This window comes from Durio zibethinus, chromosome 14 (assembly GCF_047325235.1).
Source record: "Durio zibethinus cultivar Kanyao isolate XHJ-2024 chromosome 14, ASM4732523v1, whole genome shotgun sequence".
Lineage (NCBI taxonomy): Eukaryota > Viridiplantae > Streptophyta > Magnoliopsida > Malvales > Malvaceae > Durio > Durio zibethinus.
The window spans coordinates 2496946-2515731 of NC_143175.1; the positions used below are offsets into that span (position 1 = coordinate 2496946).

Below are 18786 nucleotides of genomic sequence, written 5' to 3' on the forward strand. Positions count from 1 at the left end.
AGAATAATTTGGAATAATTTAGCATGTTATTCAATTATGCACTTAAACATTTAATTTAATGATAAAATGAATTTATTTTATTTAAAAAAATTGATTTTATATTTCTTCTCTTTAAATAAACAAAAACAATTATTATAAAGAGAAACAAGTTATATTTAAATCTTTGGTTTTATTTTTTTTTCAAAATTTGACTGTTTTTCATTGAGTAGAAGGAAAATGCATTGCATTAAAGAAAATAAAAAAAAATACTAGTAAAAAAAAACACCATCAAACTATTATATGAACACTTGAGTTTTGAGTTCGTGAAAATTCATTAATTGTAGAATAAGATCAATTTTGATGGCTGGATTAAAGATAGCTTTTCAAAAGAAAATTTAAATAAAATCAAATCCAGAGTAAAAGAGTGAGAGCAAATAAATTATATCTTTGAAATATTGGTGCTACTTCACAAAAATTAAGCAATTATTTTGACTTTTTTACATTGAAATAAAAAAATAAAAATATCAATAGAACGAAATACATCACTTTATCAATTATCAATCAGACTTAAATAGATCGATACTTGCACGAATATGTCAAAATCGAGAAATTTGCATGAAGATAGATAGGCGATTAACCGACCTCAAGAATCCGATAGTCAACCTTGATTGACATAGCATATGGGCCACCATCTGTAGTTTTGGGGGTTATTGTTTTTCAGTTCACATTAAATTCTATCATAGAAAACATTCTTTCCATCAGAAGAAGAACCAGGATTTTTTAATAATGCTAATAATTTCTAATTATTTAACAAAATTATTTGGTAATTTGTCTTAATAGGTTAATTTGGTTGGCCTTAGAATTAATCAAAATTATATTTATGGTTGAGCCTAATATCATACTATGAAAAGCTTCTAATGTTCATTTAAAATTTTCAATTTCGAATTGGTAAATTATGATTTAAAAGTTTTTTTTTAAATCAATTTATTGTGTAAGGCAAGACTCAATAATTCACTTTACATAAAAAAAACCAATAATAAAAAAATGATGGGGCTCCAAATTGGCAATACCTTGATCATACCCCAAGGAAAATATCAAACAGATCGGCGAACATTGGCAAGCTAGCTTTTGCAGCAATAAGCTAGTGATTGAACTCCTAAGGTTCAACTCAAGATTCAAGATCGCTTCAAGGAAAACTAGCCAAAGCTTTAACTGCAAAAATCTTCTATATTAGAACTAGGCAAGGGATGTTTTGCAAACTACAGATACATTACTTTCTCACCATCAAAAAATTGGGCAGTTTTTCATTCAATTCTTTCTTAGATCGATGGTGGGAAAAGAGAAAAAAAAAGGGGTTATCACGAAGGAGGAAATTAGTATCCCGCGTCTTGTTATATAGATGAGCAAATTTATTTGTCGTTTTGCCCAAAAAAGACCAATTTTCACTACTCAAGACAGCTTGTTCATGGTGATAAAAATAATTTTCTTCCAATGGCATCCATTCGTCGAAGTCTTTGACCTTATAAACTTTTAGTACCAAATTAAGTATTCAATAGTCTTATATTAAATTGTTAAAATTTAATGATTTCATATTTTCTTGACATTAAAATTTAACCTTATCCTTCCACTAACCAAAAAAAAAAAAACCAATACTTAACCTTATTATTAATGATTATTTGAGTACTAATTAGGAAAAAAAAACATATATTTGCATACATCACGTAGAGATTGCTAATTAATATATAGTTGATGAAAAAAATGAAAAGCTTCTTGCTGTTTCCAACCCCCTAGGCCTTAAACGCTCTTCCAAATATATATTTTTCTTTTGTGTTTCTTTCATTGTTTTCTCCTTTAGGTTAGTTTTATTTAAATTATGGAGGCTGCTTTGATTTTTTTAGAATGAAATTTACGTGTATACTTGGGTTATTAGGAAACAATGAAATTTGCTTAAATTAAAGAAGGTTTGAAATCAGACCCGTTTAGTGAATTAAGTCTATTTAGGTCGCACCTATCATCCTTTTCAGCCTCTAGCAAGCTCCTTTTTTGTTCGAAAAGTTGCTTCAACAATTATGAATTATATAAAGTATTATAATTTTTGTATTTGTTAAAAAAATATTAAAAATTAGAATATTTAGTGTTTGTGCTGAGGTTCGATCCAAAGGTATTTTTGAAAAGGTAAAAGAGAATAACAATTAGAGATAAAGACAGAGAGTGTTCATATGTTTGCACTCCAATCGAGTAAGTAAAAATGAGTGAGGTCGAAAAGAAAGTAGTAAGAGAAATTAGGAGTGGGTTTAACTTGCCTTAGTGATGCTTGGATATGTGTAGTTATAAATAAGAAATAGGGGACCATCATAGGATAATAACGACATGACCAAGCTGATATGACACTGAGTATGTTAGGCTGACTTAATATGTTACGTCGGCACAAATATCGAAATTACTTTTGGCCATTGCTTAAAACTTTTAATGAGAAAAAAAACCATTGTACTTATTTGACCACCAAATATTTTCAACATTCTGTCCGCTCATCAAGCAGTTTGAATATCAGATAGGTGTATGGTCAGCATATTTCATGCAAGCTAGATAAGTAAAAAAAGATGACGTGAAATTTGATTCCTTGTAGCTGACATCATTGTGGAAGTCGGCTTTGGGAAACAATTTGCCTTAGGTCATGGTTCGACCTGGTGGGGTTACAATCTCGCTCATATCTCTTGAGTTGAGTGCATAGTCGGCTTGAAAGTTATTGATGTGTCAAATGTTTAAAGTGACCAGAGGTTTAATAAAAAGAGTTCACCTAGTTGAGGTGGGACTTATATTTTCTTTCAAGGATTTGGATTCAAATTTCCTTTTAGGACTCTGTAGTGAATTGAGTGTCAGTTTGCTATGTTGGTTCAAGTAAGGAATCTGTCCAACTTGTCCTAAGGAACCATTCGGTCCGGTCGATTTGACTTGAGAAGCCGTCTAGTTAAACTAGTTTGATAACATTAAATGAGGAGAGAGGTAGTTTGAGCAAAAAAATATAAAACTGAAAGATGAAAAGATGTTTTTTCATCTACATTCTAACACATTGTGTAGTCTATGTCATTCATTTGATTTGAGACATAGCTAATAAAGGGTTGTTGGGGCCTTTATTTTTCACTTTTTTGCTTTCATTGTTTTCCATCCGACCTAAATTTTTTGACCTCAAAAGCTTTTTTGACCTTAGAGTTGATCTTCTTTTCGTCTATTCTTTTTGTTTTTTTTTTGGTATGTACTTTCAATTATGTCTTCTAATTTTAGTTTTGGGGAGGCCAAAAGTTTCAAGGTAGAACCAATGGTAGGTCAGCTCAGGTAGGATGATGGTGACCTGATTCCACCGGTCATTGTTAGAAAATGGCTTACTAGTTTAACCCAATATCTAAAGAAGGGTAGCAACAAAATGATAACAATGCTTGGGCAAGAGGACAATAGACCCTAAGCACAAAAGAGTTGTGTGCTCAGATAAATTTTAAGCTACAGAATCCACCTCTTTTCCCCATCTTTCAGGTCAGTTCGTCTTCTATGACCGACCATCTTTCATCTTCAATTGTTCCCCCTTTTGAGGTTTTGTCTCATTAGTTTTCTTTTACTTCTTCTTTTCCACCTATAAATGCCCCCATTGTCACCTTCATTTCTTTTTGGTCAACTATTGTTGAGATTACTTATTCTCTTGATGGGTTTCCACCTCGCCTTTCTTCGTTCAAGATCATGTTGCTCTCAGCCATAGTTCAATCCCAAAATCCTACTTTTGCTCAAGATTTAGAGTCTTCTGGCAATAAGATTCTGATAATGAGGAGGTTCTATGGAAGAACAAGAGCAAGAGAGTATCTGGATTGAGAAAAGTGATGGTGAATAGGGGAATCTTATAGAGCAGGATGAGTTGACCGAGATTCTTATATATACTCTTTCTGATCTCGGTATGATCCCAAAAGACGTAATGAGGGAACTAAATGACAGGGTTAATCTCGAAAATTGTCCTAATATGTGTTCATAAATGTGATTGTTTGTATTTTTGGTTTGAGATTTTAAGAGATTGAGTAAAAGTGCTCATAGATTTAATTAAAATTGATTTTTGTTAGGTGAGTATTTGTTTGGATTAAGTTTAATCACAAGTGAGTTTAAAAATTATTGATTATTAATGTGATTAGAATCACATTATATTGTCATATCTTGTGCAAATATTTTATTATTTAATTTTGCTTTTGCTTTTTACCAGATTAATTGATGACCTTTTGCCGAAATAGTGGTAATAGAGCTAGGCTAGTTAAAGTCTACAAGGGTAGAAGATAAAGCAATAATTTTGATTAATTTCATAATTGACAAGTATGATATCATAACTGTATGATTGATAAGGATATTTTTAGTAACAAAGATCTGACTGCTTTAATTATAATCAAGAAATGTGCATAAATGAAGGGAGTTCATAATTAGTTTTAGAAGCAACTCGCAGAGAAGTTACAAAATAAATACGTCTTTTTGTAAATTCCACATCTACAAGACGCGAAGCGACGAGGCGAGAAGTTGCTTATAAAAGATGTGGGCTTGGAAGGGTAAAAGAATAACTTTCTACATTTATTAAGGCCAAGCTTTTGTTTCAACTAAACATATGATTCGTGGACCAGAGGTCCACCTGATGTTAAGCTTATTTCTTTACGAGTAGAGCCCATCCCACGGTAGCTTTTTATTGGATTTGGGGGCTTTAGAGCGTTGCCCATACCAATAGCAGTACCATCCAAGTTTCAATTTTAACTAGTCTTAACTCGTTGTGGTGTAGAAAGAATTAAGATGGTATTTATGGAGTTATGAATTAAAATTAGATTGAAACATGCTTTGTTGAGTATCAATAAAATTTTTTATTTAAATAATAGTAGTTTCTAAATTGTGAAAACCAATTTAATTTGGGATAGGGAAATTTTTTTTCAATACTAGTGAGGGATTCAATTCCGTCCGATGCATTAAATTAATTTATAGTTAATCCTGTATTTGAACAACTATATTTGACAAATTCGAAAAGGGTGTATGCATTATATAAAACATAAAAGTAATTCTCAAGTTAGTCAGGCACTGACCTATACAGGTTTTACCCTGCCTTGGGAGCATGATTGAGGTTTTTATTAGGGAAACATTTTTCAGAACTTTTAATTATAAATATGCTGGCTGCCAATATTTTTGACATGATCTTAATTCATTTTGGATGGACGGTGATGTTAATTTTAATAAAATTAAAAATAATAATAAATATTATTATAATTATAATTAAAAAATTTATATTAAATAAATCTTTTTTAAATTAATATTTGAATTTAATTGATAGTGATTGAAGCTTAACTACACCTTCCCGAAGGTGCGATTGCATCGCGGTTATCCAAAAGATTCTTTAGTTTGATGTTCAAACACCCTTTGAAATTTTTTTATCAATTGGTTCAGTTCCGTCTTTGTATATCATTTTTAGTTCAAACTAGTGTCACACGTGCTTAAGAGGAGAGCAGGCACGGTGCAATAGATGACTTTGCATTTTAAAAACAAAAATAATGACCATATGACATAAGCAACAAGTTTGTAGACGGGAATAAGTGTTTGTTTAGGACTTAGGGATTTGTTTAGCCATGTGTAATTTAACAATGAATTTCATTGATTAGCTTATTTGCTCAAAATTTAGTTTTAATAAATTTGTTTTTAAGAACAATATAGATCCCAGGCTTAATTGCTCAGATTATGTTCTCTAAATAATATCAAATATATATGTCAGACTTCACTAATCATTTGTTATTCGACAATCAAATTTTTTAAATGTTACTTTTTTATTACGTATTGATATGTGAACCTAATAAGTTAATCAATAAAAAGATGCTTCTATTTGTATTTTTCTATTAGTAAAATGAGTTTGACATTTAAATTTAGTTTGGTATATATATATATTTTTTATTTGTCTTAGATAATTTAAGAAAAGTGGTTTAAGGGTGCTGTATAAGGGAAGAGCATGTTCCCCAATATAAATAATTCATGGAAAATTCAACTAAAATACTAACCTATGGCTGTAAATAATCCACGGCATCCCTCCTCGCACATTCTTTTTCACACTGAAACTATGCCTCCTATTATTTTCCACACCAAAACTAGATTAAGTTAGTTGTGGACCTAATATCTAATATTTAGTGTCAAAATTAAATTTAAGTTGACTGCAAATCTGATATTTTAGTATAAAAAATGTATTTTGAGACAAAAAAACCCTTCAGCAATTATATATATACCAAAAATATACGTAAGGTTAGATTTTGTACATACGTACACAGCAACCAACCAGCTAATTCACTTGAGAAGATTAAACATCCACCTTTCACTTTTGAATGTAATAACATAAAATTGGGTTTTCATGTTACAGAGGTGAAAGCAACCCTTGTTTCCTGCAAAGGATAAAACAAAGGTTTTTTCCACCAACCAAGTCACCCATTCAAACCAACCTCCACCAGGACCACTACCTGGATCATCCTTCACCACATGTTCTTTTTTCTTTCCCATTTTCCAAATTTACTTCTCATTCCACTAACGACAAATATGTTCCTCTTGTTATATGAAAAGAAAAATCTATCTGTCAGGTGTGGCAATTGCTTTGAGGAAAGCAGTAGACTGAGCTTTTGATATGCTAGTTATAAATATTTTAGGTTCTGTTTTGGAAGAGAAATGATTGTGGTGAAGGTTTGATTTTTGGTGTTAGAAATTGAGATCAATAAACTGTCGATGAGTTTTTGATGGCTGTCTAAGGGTGCTCAAAGAATGGATTAAGTGGTGGAATTGAAAGTTGATCTTCAACTTAAGATCTATGCGTGGGAGACTTTGTGTGATAGGGATGGAAATGAGGCAGCGAAGACTGTCAATGGTTAATTTTTCCGGTAGCTTGTAGCGGAAGTTTGAAGTGATTTGTTTTTTTACTTATTCGCCCAGGCTGAGAGCTTGGTCAAACGGAGAGTGACATAAATTTTGACTTATCTGTTAATTTTTTTGTTTATCTGATTATTTTAATTAATATTTTTATTTGATTTTTTTTGTTATTTTTTTGATTTTTTTCGACTGAAAATTGAATTGGTTTTGAAGATTCCTACTGTGAATGGGATTCAATCAGAGTTCATATTGGATTCAATGATTGAATCCCAATCCAAAGAGGAATTGAAATTAATCAGAAACTCTTCTGATCAATTCTTATAAAAGAATCCTCGGATCAAAAAAAAAAAGGAGAGAAAAGAGTTACTGGCTGAGAGAAAAGGCAGACACAGAGAAGATTTAAAAGCTAAAAAGGTTTTGGTGCGTTTAGAACAGCTCTAGGAATCGATAGGAATTTTTGGAGAGTTTTTGTGATTTTTTTTTTTGGAAAATTTTCAGATTCCAATTGAATTTTTTGGCTAAGGTTGAATTTTTTGGCAACTATTTCGGCTAAGTTTGAAGTTTCCGGCCAATTTCCCAGTTTCAGGCAACCATTTCCAGAAACCGATCAGTTTTCTTGTGAACTTTCGACGAAAAACTCAGATTCTGATGAAAATTTTCAGAATTCGGCGACCATTCAACCGGAGTTCTTCGGGTTTCTAGAGAGAAGGGAGAGAAGAGGAAGGAAGAGAGAGAGAGAGGGAAGAAGGCTTCTGCTGAAGAAACAAATGAATCAGCCTTACATACCCTCCCAAAACGACGTCGTTTTTGCGTTAAGTAACCCAGAAGATTTGCGTGTTTTGCCAAGATCCGATCCGATCCGAGCGTCCACCCGCTTTTGACCTGCGTGTGACCCGCGTCTCAAGCCTTTAGCCGAGTCGAGCCGACACCCCTGAGCCGTGTCCCCGAGCCATTTACTCTTCCTCAAGCCGAGCCGAGCCGTTCTTAGGTTTTTTTTTTTCATTTATTTATTTATTTATTTATTATTATTATATCAAAGTTGTTTAATATTTTTATTATTTTTATTTTTATTTTATTATTTTATTTTTTTAAATAAAATTATTTTTGAGGAAAAGTTGAAAGTATCAATTTTTTTTTAAGAATAAATTTTCAAAAAGAAGGTTTTAAGGAAAAGCTGAAAGTATCAATTTTTCTCGAAATTAAAAGTTTCCAAAAAATATTTTTGAAAAAAAATTGAAAGTATCAATTTTTCATAAAAATAAATTTTTAAGAAAAAAGAGGTTTTGAGGAAAAATTGAAAGTATTAATTTTTCTCGAAATTAAAAGTTTTTCAAAAAATATTTTTGGGGAAAAGTTGAAAGTATCAATTTTTCTTAAAAATAAATTTTCAAAAAAAAGGGTTTTGAGGAAAAGTTGAAAGTATCAATTTTCTTCAAAATTAAAGTTTCAAAAGAATATTTTTGAGAAAAAGTTGAAAGTATAAATTTTCATTGCACAAAAACAATTATTTTTTTTCTTTTTCATTTTTTTTAATGTTAAATAATTCAATGATGGAGCCTCTGCAAGTGAAACAATAATTTTCTTGCATACTCTTGAGATAAGGGAATTTTTTCAATTTCTGCTAAAAGTGTCAAGTTTTTATTGTTCAAGTTGATTCTGTAGTAATAAGATCGGCTAAGCCTTGTTTGGCGACTCTGGGCGCAACTGTTCATGGGCATTATGGAGAAATCCTTTACGAAGGAGATACGTTAGTTACATTTATATATGAAAAATCGAGATCTGGTGATATAACGCAGGGTCTTCCAAAAGTAGAACAAGTGTTAGAAGTGCGTTCGATTGATTCAATGTCGATGAACCTAAAAAAGAGAGTTGAGGGTTGGAACGAATGTATAACAAGAATTCTTGTAATTCCTTGGGGATTCGTGATTGGTGCCGAGCTAACTATAGTGCAAAGTCGTATCTCTTTGGTTAATAAGATCCAAAAGGTTTATCGATCCCAGGGGGTGCAGATCCATAATAGGCATATGATAAAATTTTAAGGCTTATTTGATAACACAAAATTAAGCTGGTACCATCTTTTGATAGGCGTTGTGAGGGTGCTATAACTTTCTTCACGCGTAACCGAACTCTCAAACCCTGTTCTGGTTAGTAGACCTGAACCTATTCTTTTAAGAACCCTTAAATTTAGGTGTTTCTTGAAAAGATAGATTCTTTAGGTGACCAATCACACATAAATAAAAAAAAAATTGATGGTGACTCCTTCAAGTCAATATTTAACGATAAATCCCCGAATCTAAACGTTATGACACCGTAAAAACAAATCTTTTTATTAAGAAACAATAAATTTTTTTTAAATTAAAAAAAGTCCATAATCAGACCGTTTAGTTAAATCTTTTAGGTCTTACTTATCATCCATTTCAGCCTCTAGCAAGCTCCTCTTTCGCTCGAAACGAAGTTGCATCAACAATTACGAATTATATAGAGTATTAAAAATTTTGTATTTGTCAAAAAATATTAAAAATTAAAATATTTAGAATATGTGTAATACTCTTGACTTGTTAGGACAAGTTCCTCGTCCAAGCCAACAGTGCTCCAAATTTGCGTTTCAAGGCCCAACCCAAAGCCTACTGTTCTAGGGTAATAGTAGCTGCTAGTTGCAGGCAGAATTTATTTATGACATTGTTGAAAAAAAGCTGACTGCTTTGTTGATTGCTCCATTGGACCATTTACTGTTAGATTGATGTGTTCAAATATCAATTCAAACATCAAATTTTGAAGAAAAAATTTAGGAGATATTTTTGAATTCCTTAAAGATAGTGTTTTGTGATAAATTTATTCGATGGATAAATTAGCATATTTATAAATAATGAAAGTTTCAATATGATATAAATATAATTTGAGATAAAAATATATGTAAAATTATAAAATTTTATGAGATTTGATGTTTAGTCACCTCATGAGATAAAAAAAGTGTTCATAAATGTGATTATTTGTATTTGATTTGAGAATTTTAGAGCCCAAACTCATAGATTTAATTGAGATTGATTTTTGTTTGGTAAAGTGTTTATTTGGATTAAGTTTGATTATAAGTTAGTTTGAATGTATAGATTATTGATGTAATTGTAATTCTTTATAATTATTAATTTTTTTATTTATGAATATAAACAAATTAAACGTCAAATCAGATTAAATTATTATATTTAATGCAAATATTTTATTATTTAATTTTGCATTCACTTTCTTAAAGATTAATTGATCCTAGAGCTAGACTAATTAAAGTACTGCAAAGTTTGAGATTGAATATTTTGAAGGAACAAATAATTTTAATATGAAACATAATACTATAATATATGTGTCAGTACAAGAGGGATCAGACGTACTTTTGAATCAAAGAATCTGATAGAGATGAAGGTTATTAGATGGAAAGAAATTCAATGAATAATAATGGTAAGTACAATTAAATCCTTACAGTTAACCTATGTTTAGATTTAAAGGAAGGAAAGGAAAAAAAAATGAAAAGTAATGAAAACAGAAAAAAAAATTATTTGGATAAATTTTTAATTTAAAAAAAAAGAGATAAAAACTTAATAATTTTTAGTTTCCTTATAATCTTTATTTTTTTAATATCTTAATTTGAGAGAAAAGGTAATAAAAGAAAAGTTGAAAAAATTTTATTTTTATAAAAAATTTATTATATCTAGATTTTTATTATAACATTATATTTGATTATATAATTAACACTTTTTACAAAAATAATTTTTTTATTACTATTTTTATAACATTACAGTTTATAAATGTTTTATAATTTTTCAAGTCTTAACAACAAAACAAGTTAAATTATTATCATAATAAATTAAAAGACTGAATTGAACACAAAATTAAGAGTAAATCAATAATTAGTTAATACATTTTACTGTATTAAACATGCTTAATTTTATTTAAAAAGATTTGTTCATACAAGTTAGGTAGTATAAAAATATATTTATATACTATATGTTATTTTATAAAGAAAAGATTATAATTATAAAAAATATTATAATGAATTATTTATTTTTTTTCACTATTTATCAAAACATTGATTATTAGAATTACTTTCTTTTCTTTTTTTTTTTATTAATTTTAACTATCCAAATAAAAGATACATATATGATTTCTTTTCATTTAAAAAACTTTTCTCTCATTTCTTTTCTTTTAATTTCTTTTTTTTTATTTATATATATCCAAACAGAGCATTAAAGTATGATGTTTTAGATGAAAAATCTCCAAAAAGATTAATGGATAAAAGAAAATTTTTATATGAATAAAAAAAGTATAAGTGAGATATTTAGGGAAGAAGATAAAGCAATAATTTTGATTAATTTCATAATTAACAAGTATGATATCATAACTATATGATTGATAAGAATATTCTTAGTAACAAAGATGTGACTGCTTTAATTATAATCAAGAATTGTTGCAAAACAAATACGTTTTTTTTTTTTTTTTACAAATTCCTCATCTCCAAGACGAGAAGCGACGAGGAAAGAAGCTGCTTACAAAAGAAGTGGGCTTTGGAAGGGTAAAAGTATACCTTTCTCTTTTCATAGGCTATGCTCTTTGTGGACCATTTGGCCACCGATGTTAACCCTATTTTTTTACCAGTAGAGCCCACCCCAGAGTAAATTGCTATTGGAATTGGGGGCTCCCGCGCGTTGCCCAATCGTTCCAATACAGTTAGGGCCTGGCGCTCCCAACAATCCTAGTCTCAATTTTTCTAGTTATCTCGTCGTGGTGTAGAAAGAATTAATATGGTATTTAAGTTTCAAAATAAAATGGAGTTATGAATTAATGTCATATTGAAACATGCCTTGTTGAGTATAAATCAAATGTTTTTTTATTACAATAATAATATTTTTTAAATGATAAAAACATAATTTAATTTGGGATTGGACTAAATTCTCGAATTAGTCAGATATAAGCCTATACAAATTTTACCCACCCTATGAAGGCTATGATTGAGATTTTTATTAGGAGACTTTTTTCGTAACTTTTAAGTACAAAAATGCTGGCCGCCAATATTTTTGGCATGGTTCCTAATTCATTTTATGGTTATCCAAAACACTCTTTAATTCATTTTACGAAAATTTTTATGACTTGGGTTAGTTCCATCTTTGTGTATCACTTTTTAGTTCATGCTAGTGTCACACATGCGAGGAGAGCATTTGCTGTGCATTTGCTGATTTTGCAAAAAAAAATAATAATAATAATGATCACGTGGCACAAACAACCAGTTTGTAAGCGGGAATAGGAGTTGGTTTGGGACTTGAGATTTGTTCAGCTTTATATAATTTTTCGAATTTTATTGATCAGCCCAAAATTTAGTTCTAATAACTTTGTTTTTTAGAATAATATAGCCAGATGGAAAATTAGATCTCAGTCCCAACTATCAGATTATACTCCCTAAATAATATCAAATATCTATGTCAGACTTCATTAAATATTTTTTATTTGACAATCAAATTTTTTAAATGTTACTCTTTTATTAAATGCTAATATGTAAACATAATAAGTTAATCGATAGAGATGTTTCTATTTGTATTTTTCTATTAGTAAAATGAGTTTGACATTTAAATTTAGTTTGGTCTATACTTTTTACTTTTTTTTTTTGTCTAACTTAATTTTAGAAAAGTGGTTTAGGGGTGCCGTATTTATAAGGGAAGAGCATTCTACCCGCTATAAAAAAATTCATGGAAAATTCCACTAAAACACTAACGTGTATATGGCTGTAAACAATCCACGGCATCGCACCTCCTACATTTCTTTTCACACCGAAACTATGCCTCCTATTATTTTCCAAACCGAAACTATGCGTTTCAATAAACTAACACTTTCTTAACTTACCAAACTGAAGTCATTCAAAGCAAGACCAAAACCTGCCATTCAAATTTCTATAGCTTTGCTTCCGTTCATGTATTTTCTCCTCTCACTTCATTTTCAACTCAGCTGTCGTGGCCTCAAGTGCATCCTTTTATTTAACAGACAAAAACAAAATTGAATAAGTTTATATTAAAACAAGCAAATTAAAAAGCTAGCAATCCAGTTGGATGCCCGTTCAACAAGGCAAATAAATAAAAATAAGATCTGAATATTTATGTTTTTTTGGTTGGTTAAATGAAAAGTAAGATCTGAAGCTTTATTGTTTTTTGGTTGTATATATGATTTGAAATTAGCCAATAATGTAATAAGTTATCAGAGTGTTGAATTTTTAATTTTTTTTTAAATTTTCAGTCAATCTCAAATATCAAAAATTTGAAACTAAAATAATAAAAAACTTAATTGTTGGATATTAGATCCACCATCGGCTTGAATCAAACTCTCATATCAAATATTGGAATCATGATTAGATTAAGTTAGTTGTGGACCTATTATTCAATATTTAGTGTCAAAATTGAATTTAAGTTGACCGCGAATCTAATATCTTAGTATAAAAAAATATGTTTGTAGACAAAAAAAATCCCTTCAGCAATTGTATATAGACCAAAAATATACGTAATGCTAGATTTTGTACATACGTACACAGCAACCAACCAGGTAATTCACTTGAGAAGATAATAACATAAAATTGGGTTTTGATGTCACAGAGGTGAAAGCAGCCCTTGTTTCCTGCGAAGGATAAAACAAATGTCTTTTTCTACCAACCAAATCTCCCATTCAAACCAACCTCCACCAGGACCACTACCTGCATCATCCTTCGCCACATGTTCTCTTTTCTTTCCCATTTTCCAAATTTACTTCTCATTCCACACATGAAAAGTTAAGAAAAATCCATCTGTCAGGTGTGGTAATTGCTTTGAGGAAAGCAGTAGACTGAGCTTTTGATATGCTAATTATAAATATTTTAGGTTCTGTTTTGGAAGTGAAATGATGGTGGTGAAGGTTTGACTTTTGGTGCTAGAAATTTAAATCAGTATACTCTCGATGAGCTTTTGATGGCTGTCTGAGGATGCTCGAAGAAAGGATTAAGTGGTGGAATTGAGAATTGATCTTGAACTTAAGATCTATGCATGGGAGACTTTGTGTGCTAGGGATGGAAATAAGGCAGCGAAGACTGTCAATGGTTAATTTTTCCGGTAGCTTGTAGCGGAAGTTTGAAGTGATTTGTTTTTTTACTTATTCGCCCACTTCAGGCTGAGAGCTTGGTCAAATGGAGAGTGACATAAATTTTGACTTATGTAGCAATTGATATGACGATCAGTATAGCTGTCATGTTATTTTTCTATAATAATTTGGATGAAACGTATTAGAATGATTAGATTTAATTTACTTCACAAACTTATTGATACATGAAGATTTAATTCACTCTACAAATTTATTGATACATGATAAATTTGAGAGATTTATATATAAAAAAGGAAACCTAGCATTTACAGTGTAATTAACTCATCATAATATTGTATGTAAGAAAGAGAATTAAAAATAAGAGGAATCTTATAAAAACGGGACCCACATCCTCACACTTGCGGCGGTCTTGCTAAAAGAGCTGAAACAAAGGTCGGCCATGTAAAAGCATTCAGTGGGGCTATAAATAGATTGATTTGACGGTCTCTGGTCGGGGCCAACGATGTTGGAGAAGAAAGAAAGAGAGTTGATTTAATACTTAATTAAGCTTTCTTTGTTGACGCTCTAAAAGAGAGTCGATGCATCGGAGAAGCATAAAAGAAAGAGCCAAAATTGACTTGTAGGGAAAACATAAAATATCTATAAATAAAAATAAACTAAATCACATTTGTCAACACTCGAGCTGTACCTGTATATATAGATATAATACCCTATGATTAGCGTTAATAATAGGTTCAATTTATAAAATAAAAAATATTTAACTAAATTGATGTAACTCAATTTCTTGTATAAAGAGTTTCATTGAACTATAATTATTGGATACAAAAAGAAGAAAGAAAAAGAGCACATTATTCTTTTAATAAAAAATAAATATGAAATTTAATTTAATTAATTTATATAATTATTTTTTAAAAATAATATTTAATAGATTTTTGAGTTCATATTTTTGTATTCTTAAATTATTTATATATTTTATACCGAAAAAATTAATACTCATTTATATTTTGATTATTATATGTTCGAGAAAATAAAAGCCATAGCAATCAAACTAAAAGGATAATTACTATTCCAAATATTCAACATTCTTTTATTTTGGCACCCTTTTTTATTCAACTTAAGAAGCTAAAAATAACAAAAGCCCAGAGCAGAGTCAGAGCGGTTGAAAACTTATTCAAACCCAGGTTTGTCTTTATTCAAGGTGGTCGGTACAGAAAACACCGGCATATCCACCACCGTTGCCGCAAGCTATTACTCCCCGTCGCCGCCATCGCCACTGTCATCGCCGCCTTCATCGACGACGTCATCGCCTCCGTCATCGCCACCATCATCCCTTATCAAAGCTAAAATAGCGTCCATCATAGCTGTCTCATCAAAATTCTCGTTATTACCATCTGCTTCGAGGAAAACATCCACCAATCTATCCCCAGCTTCTTTGGTTGCAAGCATTCGATCCTTCTTTCTCACAAGCATTGCTAGTTCTCTCTCCTTCGCTTCCAGTGCAGCTTGATCGGCCCTTGCCGACTCCTTCATGAGCTTTGTCTTCTCTCTTTCCTTTGTCAATTCAGCTTCCGGGACGCTTAAGATAGCCTCATCGACTGCACCTAGTGGATCCTGTTTGAAAATTTCTATTTAAAAAGGCAAGCAAAGCAAAAAATAGAGCTAGAGAGTTTGATGGATGCAGCAGTAATTATTTTGAGTACAAGTAGTATAAAGCACTGAAGCAACCGCCATGTTCAACAGAATTTAAGGTGGCTTATTAGTTAATAAATTTGATTAACTAGAAATGAAAAAAGAAATACTAATTCAAGCCTGAATTAAATTATAAGTTATAGAAAGAAAACTAAGAAATCTGACCATTAAAGCTGAAGAAGATCGAACACTGTAATCGGAGACAGTTGCAATCAAACAAAAAGGGAAAAGAAAGCTAAACACAGCCCCTGGAACGGCAAAAACGTAATATAAATAGGGAAAATTTTAAATGATGTTTTTACTATAATTTATAAATCAAAATTAAAATAAAAAATCTTATTATATAAATTAAAGAGATTAAATTTAAATTTTTTTAAATAAATTTTAATATATATTTTAATATAAATATTTTTAATAAAAATATTATTAAATTTATATTATTAAATAAATATCAATCAAATTTAAATTATAAATAATATTTTTAATTATTTTTATATATTATTAATTTTAATATTAAATTTTATCAAACTATCAATTTTAATTTTTTTATTAAAATTTTTATTTAATATATTTTTTTAAAAATTAATAATTTACTTAAAGAGCTTTACTTAAATTTTATCCCTTCAAGCTGCAGTTGGTGGTCCCAAATTTTCTTTTAGCACCATTTTCACGCGGAGAGACAGGACGGCGACTTCCATCCAATTGGGGCTATTTAGTACAAGACAAGATCTTTGTGGTTGGATTAAAAGAAAAAACGTCTTGGTCGGGGGAATCATAATATTCTTTTCGTTTTAAAATAATTATTTTTTATTAATTTTTTTATCAAAATAATTTTATTTGGATTTTCATATTTTATATATAATATTAAATTAAAATTTTAAATATATATGTTTTGAAAATTTTGAAACTCAAAATTTAAAAATTTTATTTAAAATTTTTTTAAATTTTTATTAAAAATAATTATAGACACTTGTTTTAGTCCGAAGTATGTAACTAAAATCTCGATTATGAATTTCATCAAGATCAGTGATTTAGGGGATTGTGGACACTTGTTTTTGTTTAGGATACGATCAATTTCTCGATCTAGATATCTTCGAGCTTATCAGGCTTTAAAGATGTTCATGTTTAGGTCAATTTCTTATTTTGTTTGAGCTTTGAGCCTAAAAATTGTTAATCGGATGCAAACATTAGGCCAAACCAATATTTATTATTATTATTATTATTATTATTATTATTCTTCCTTTCGCAAGAAGTCAATAAATTTTGTTGGAATCTTGTGTATAAATTGAATCGGATGAACATGGTTTGGATTTATTTTTAATTGGAAACCAAAATCAAGTGGAATCATTGACCACAATCAAATTGTGATAAAATCTCAAATTTCAAAAGTGGATTAACACTGTTAAATCCTTAAAATTTAATTAAATGAACCTTATAAACGAATCCCAAAATCACATAGAGCAGGCAACGAGGAGAAAAGGCAAAATTTTATGTAAGGGAAATTTTCATTTTTCTTGTTGGAATATTTTTACAGATTTGAGTCCTGTGAAAATTGGTTTCAAGGATCATGTTTTGGGAAGAATTGATTCTGTGTGATTGCTGGTTTTATTTGGAATTTAGGATTTCTGAAAAAATTTGAAAAGTCTAAAAAATTTGGGTTTTAGAAAGAACATTTGAATTTTTTGGCCAAACTTGAAGTTTCTGGTTAAGTTCTAGTGAGTTTTTCAGAGACCAACGACTAAATCCAGTTTTTGACAATTGAATCTAAGGATTCTAAAGAGAAGCGATAAAGAAAAAAAAAACTAAAGAGAGAGGGCTGAGAAAGGTCTGAGAAACAACAAAGGACTTTGCCTTTTATATCAGCCAAAACAATACCATTTTGAAAGTCTTAGATCCATGTGTTAACTTGCTGACTCTGCTTTAAACCCGACTTGATTATATGTTTTTTTTCTTTTATTAGTTTACATTTTTATTGATTTTATTATTATTATTATTACTATTATTATTATTATTGTTTTATTTATTGAATAATTTATTACCTTTTAGATACCTTTATGAATTTTAATAACCAAAACAATATTTCAAAAATAAATTCATAAGTTCTACCAAACTATTGGAGCAATTTTTATGAATTTAAATTTTTATGAATTCTACCAAACTATTAGAGAATTTCATAAATAAGATTTTTTGTAAAAAAAATACTAAAATATTTTGTTTTCATCTTACCAAACTATTGAAATAGTAGCATCTTAAATTAAATCTTATTAAACTATTGAAAGAATTAATGTATTTTTTAAAAATAATTTTACAATAAAATCTCACCAAACTATTGGGAGATCTGAATTAAAGTAAATATTACCAAACTATTGAAAGGTTTTACAAATTATTTTCTTGAATAAAAATATATTAATGAATACGACGACAGAACCTCTTCAGAGTGAGACACTAATCTCTATGAATACTTTTGAGGTGAACAAATTATCTTAAATTACTACCAAACTATTGAAGCAAATTTATGATTAGTTTCTAATAATTAAATAATTTGGTAAAATTATAAAAATATTTTAAGGTTTAGATAATTTGAAATCAAACTGGTATCATCCTTTAGATATGTGCTATAAGGGTGCCATAATATTCCTTACGCGTAACCGCACTCTTAAAACCTAAGATATAATTTCATTGACTAGAATCTATTATTTAAATATACCTAAGTCAATCTCGGATTCCTCTTTAAGGCTTGGATAATTTGAAATCAAACTATTATCATCCTTTAGATGTGTGCTGTAAGGGTGTTATAACATTCCTTACACGTAACGCACTATTGAACCTAATATATGATTTCATGGATTAGAATCTACTATTTAAATATACCTAAGTCAATATTAGGGCTCCTCTTTAAATAGGACAGATTCTATCAGATGATCAATCACACCTAAATAAAAAAGATTGTGACGATTTTTTAAGTCTATGTCTAGCGATAGATCCATAGATCTATATGTTATGACAGTTTGGTGACTCCACTAGGGATGTAAGAGAGTTAGACTAGCAAATGATTTCTTATTATCCAAGCCTAACTTAATAAATTTAAGATTTTTTTCTTTCTTGTTTGTATTTATTTAT

At 29.6% G+C, this 18786-nt stretch overlaps 1 protein-coding gene across 1 annotated transcript; it reads right to left on the reverse strand.

Moving 5' to 3' along the window:
- Nucleotides 1-15020: 15020 nt before the first annotated feature.
- On the reverse strand, nucleotides 15021-15966 carry LOC111294651 (uncharacterized). The gene is made up of 2 exons (XM_089742864.1): nucleotides 15832-15966; nucleotides 15021-15588 (listed from the first exon to the last, which is right to left on the reverse strand). Exons 1-2 carry the CDS (start codon nucleotides 15832-15834, stop codon nucleotides 15226-15228), a joined length of 366 nt encoding a protein of 121 aa, XP_089598990.1. The 5' UTR covers nucleotides 15835-15966; the 3' UTR covers nucleotides 15021-15225.
- Between the last annotated feature and the right edge of the window lie 2820 nt (nucleotides 15967-18786).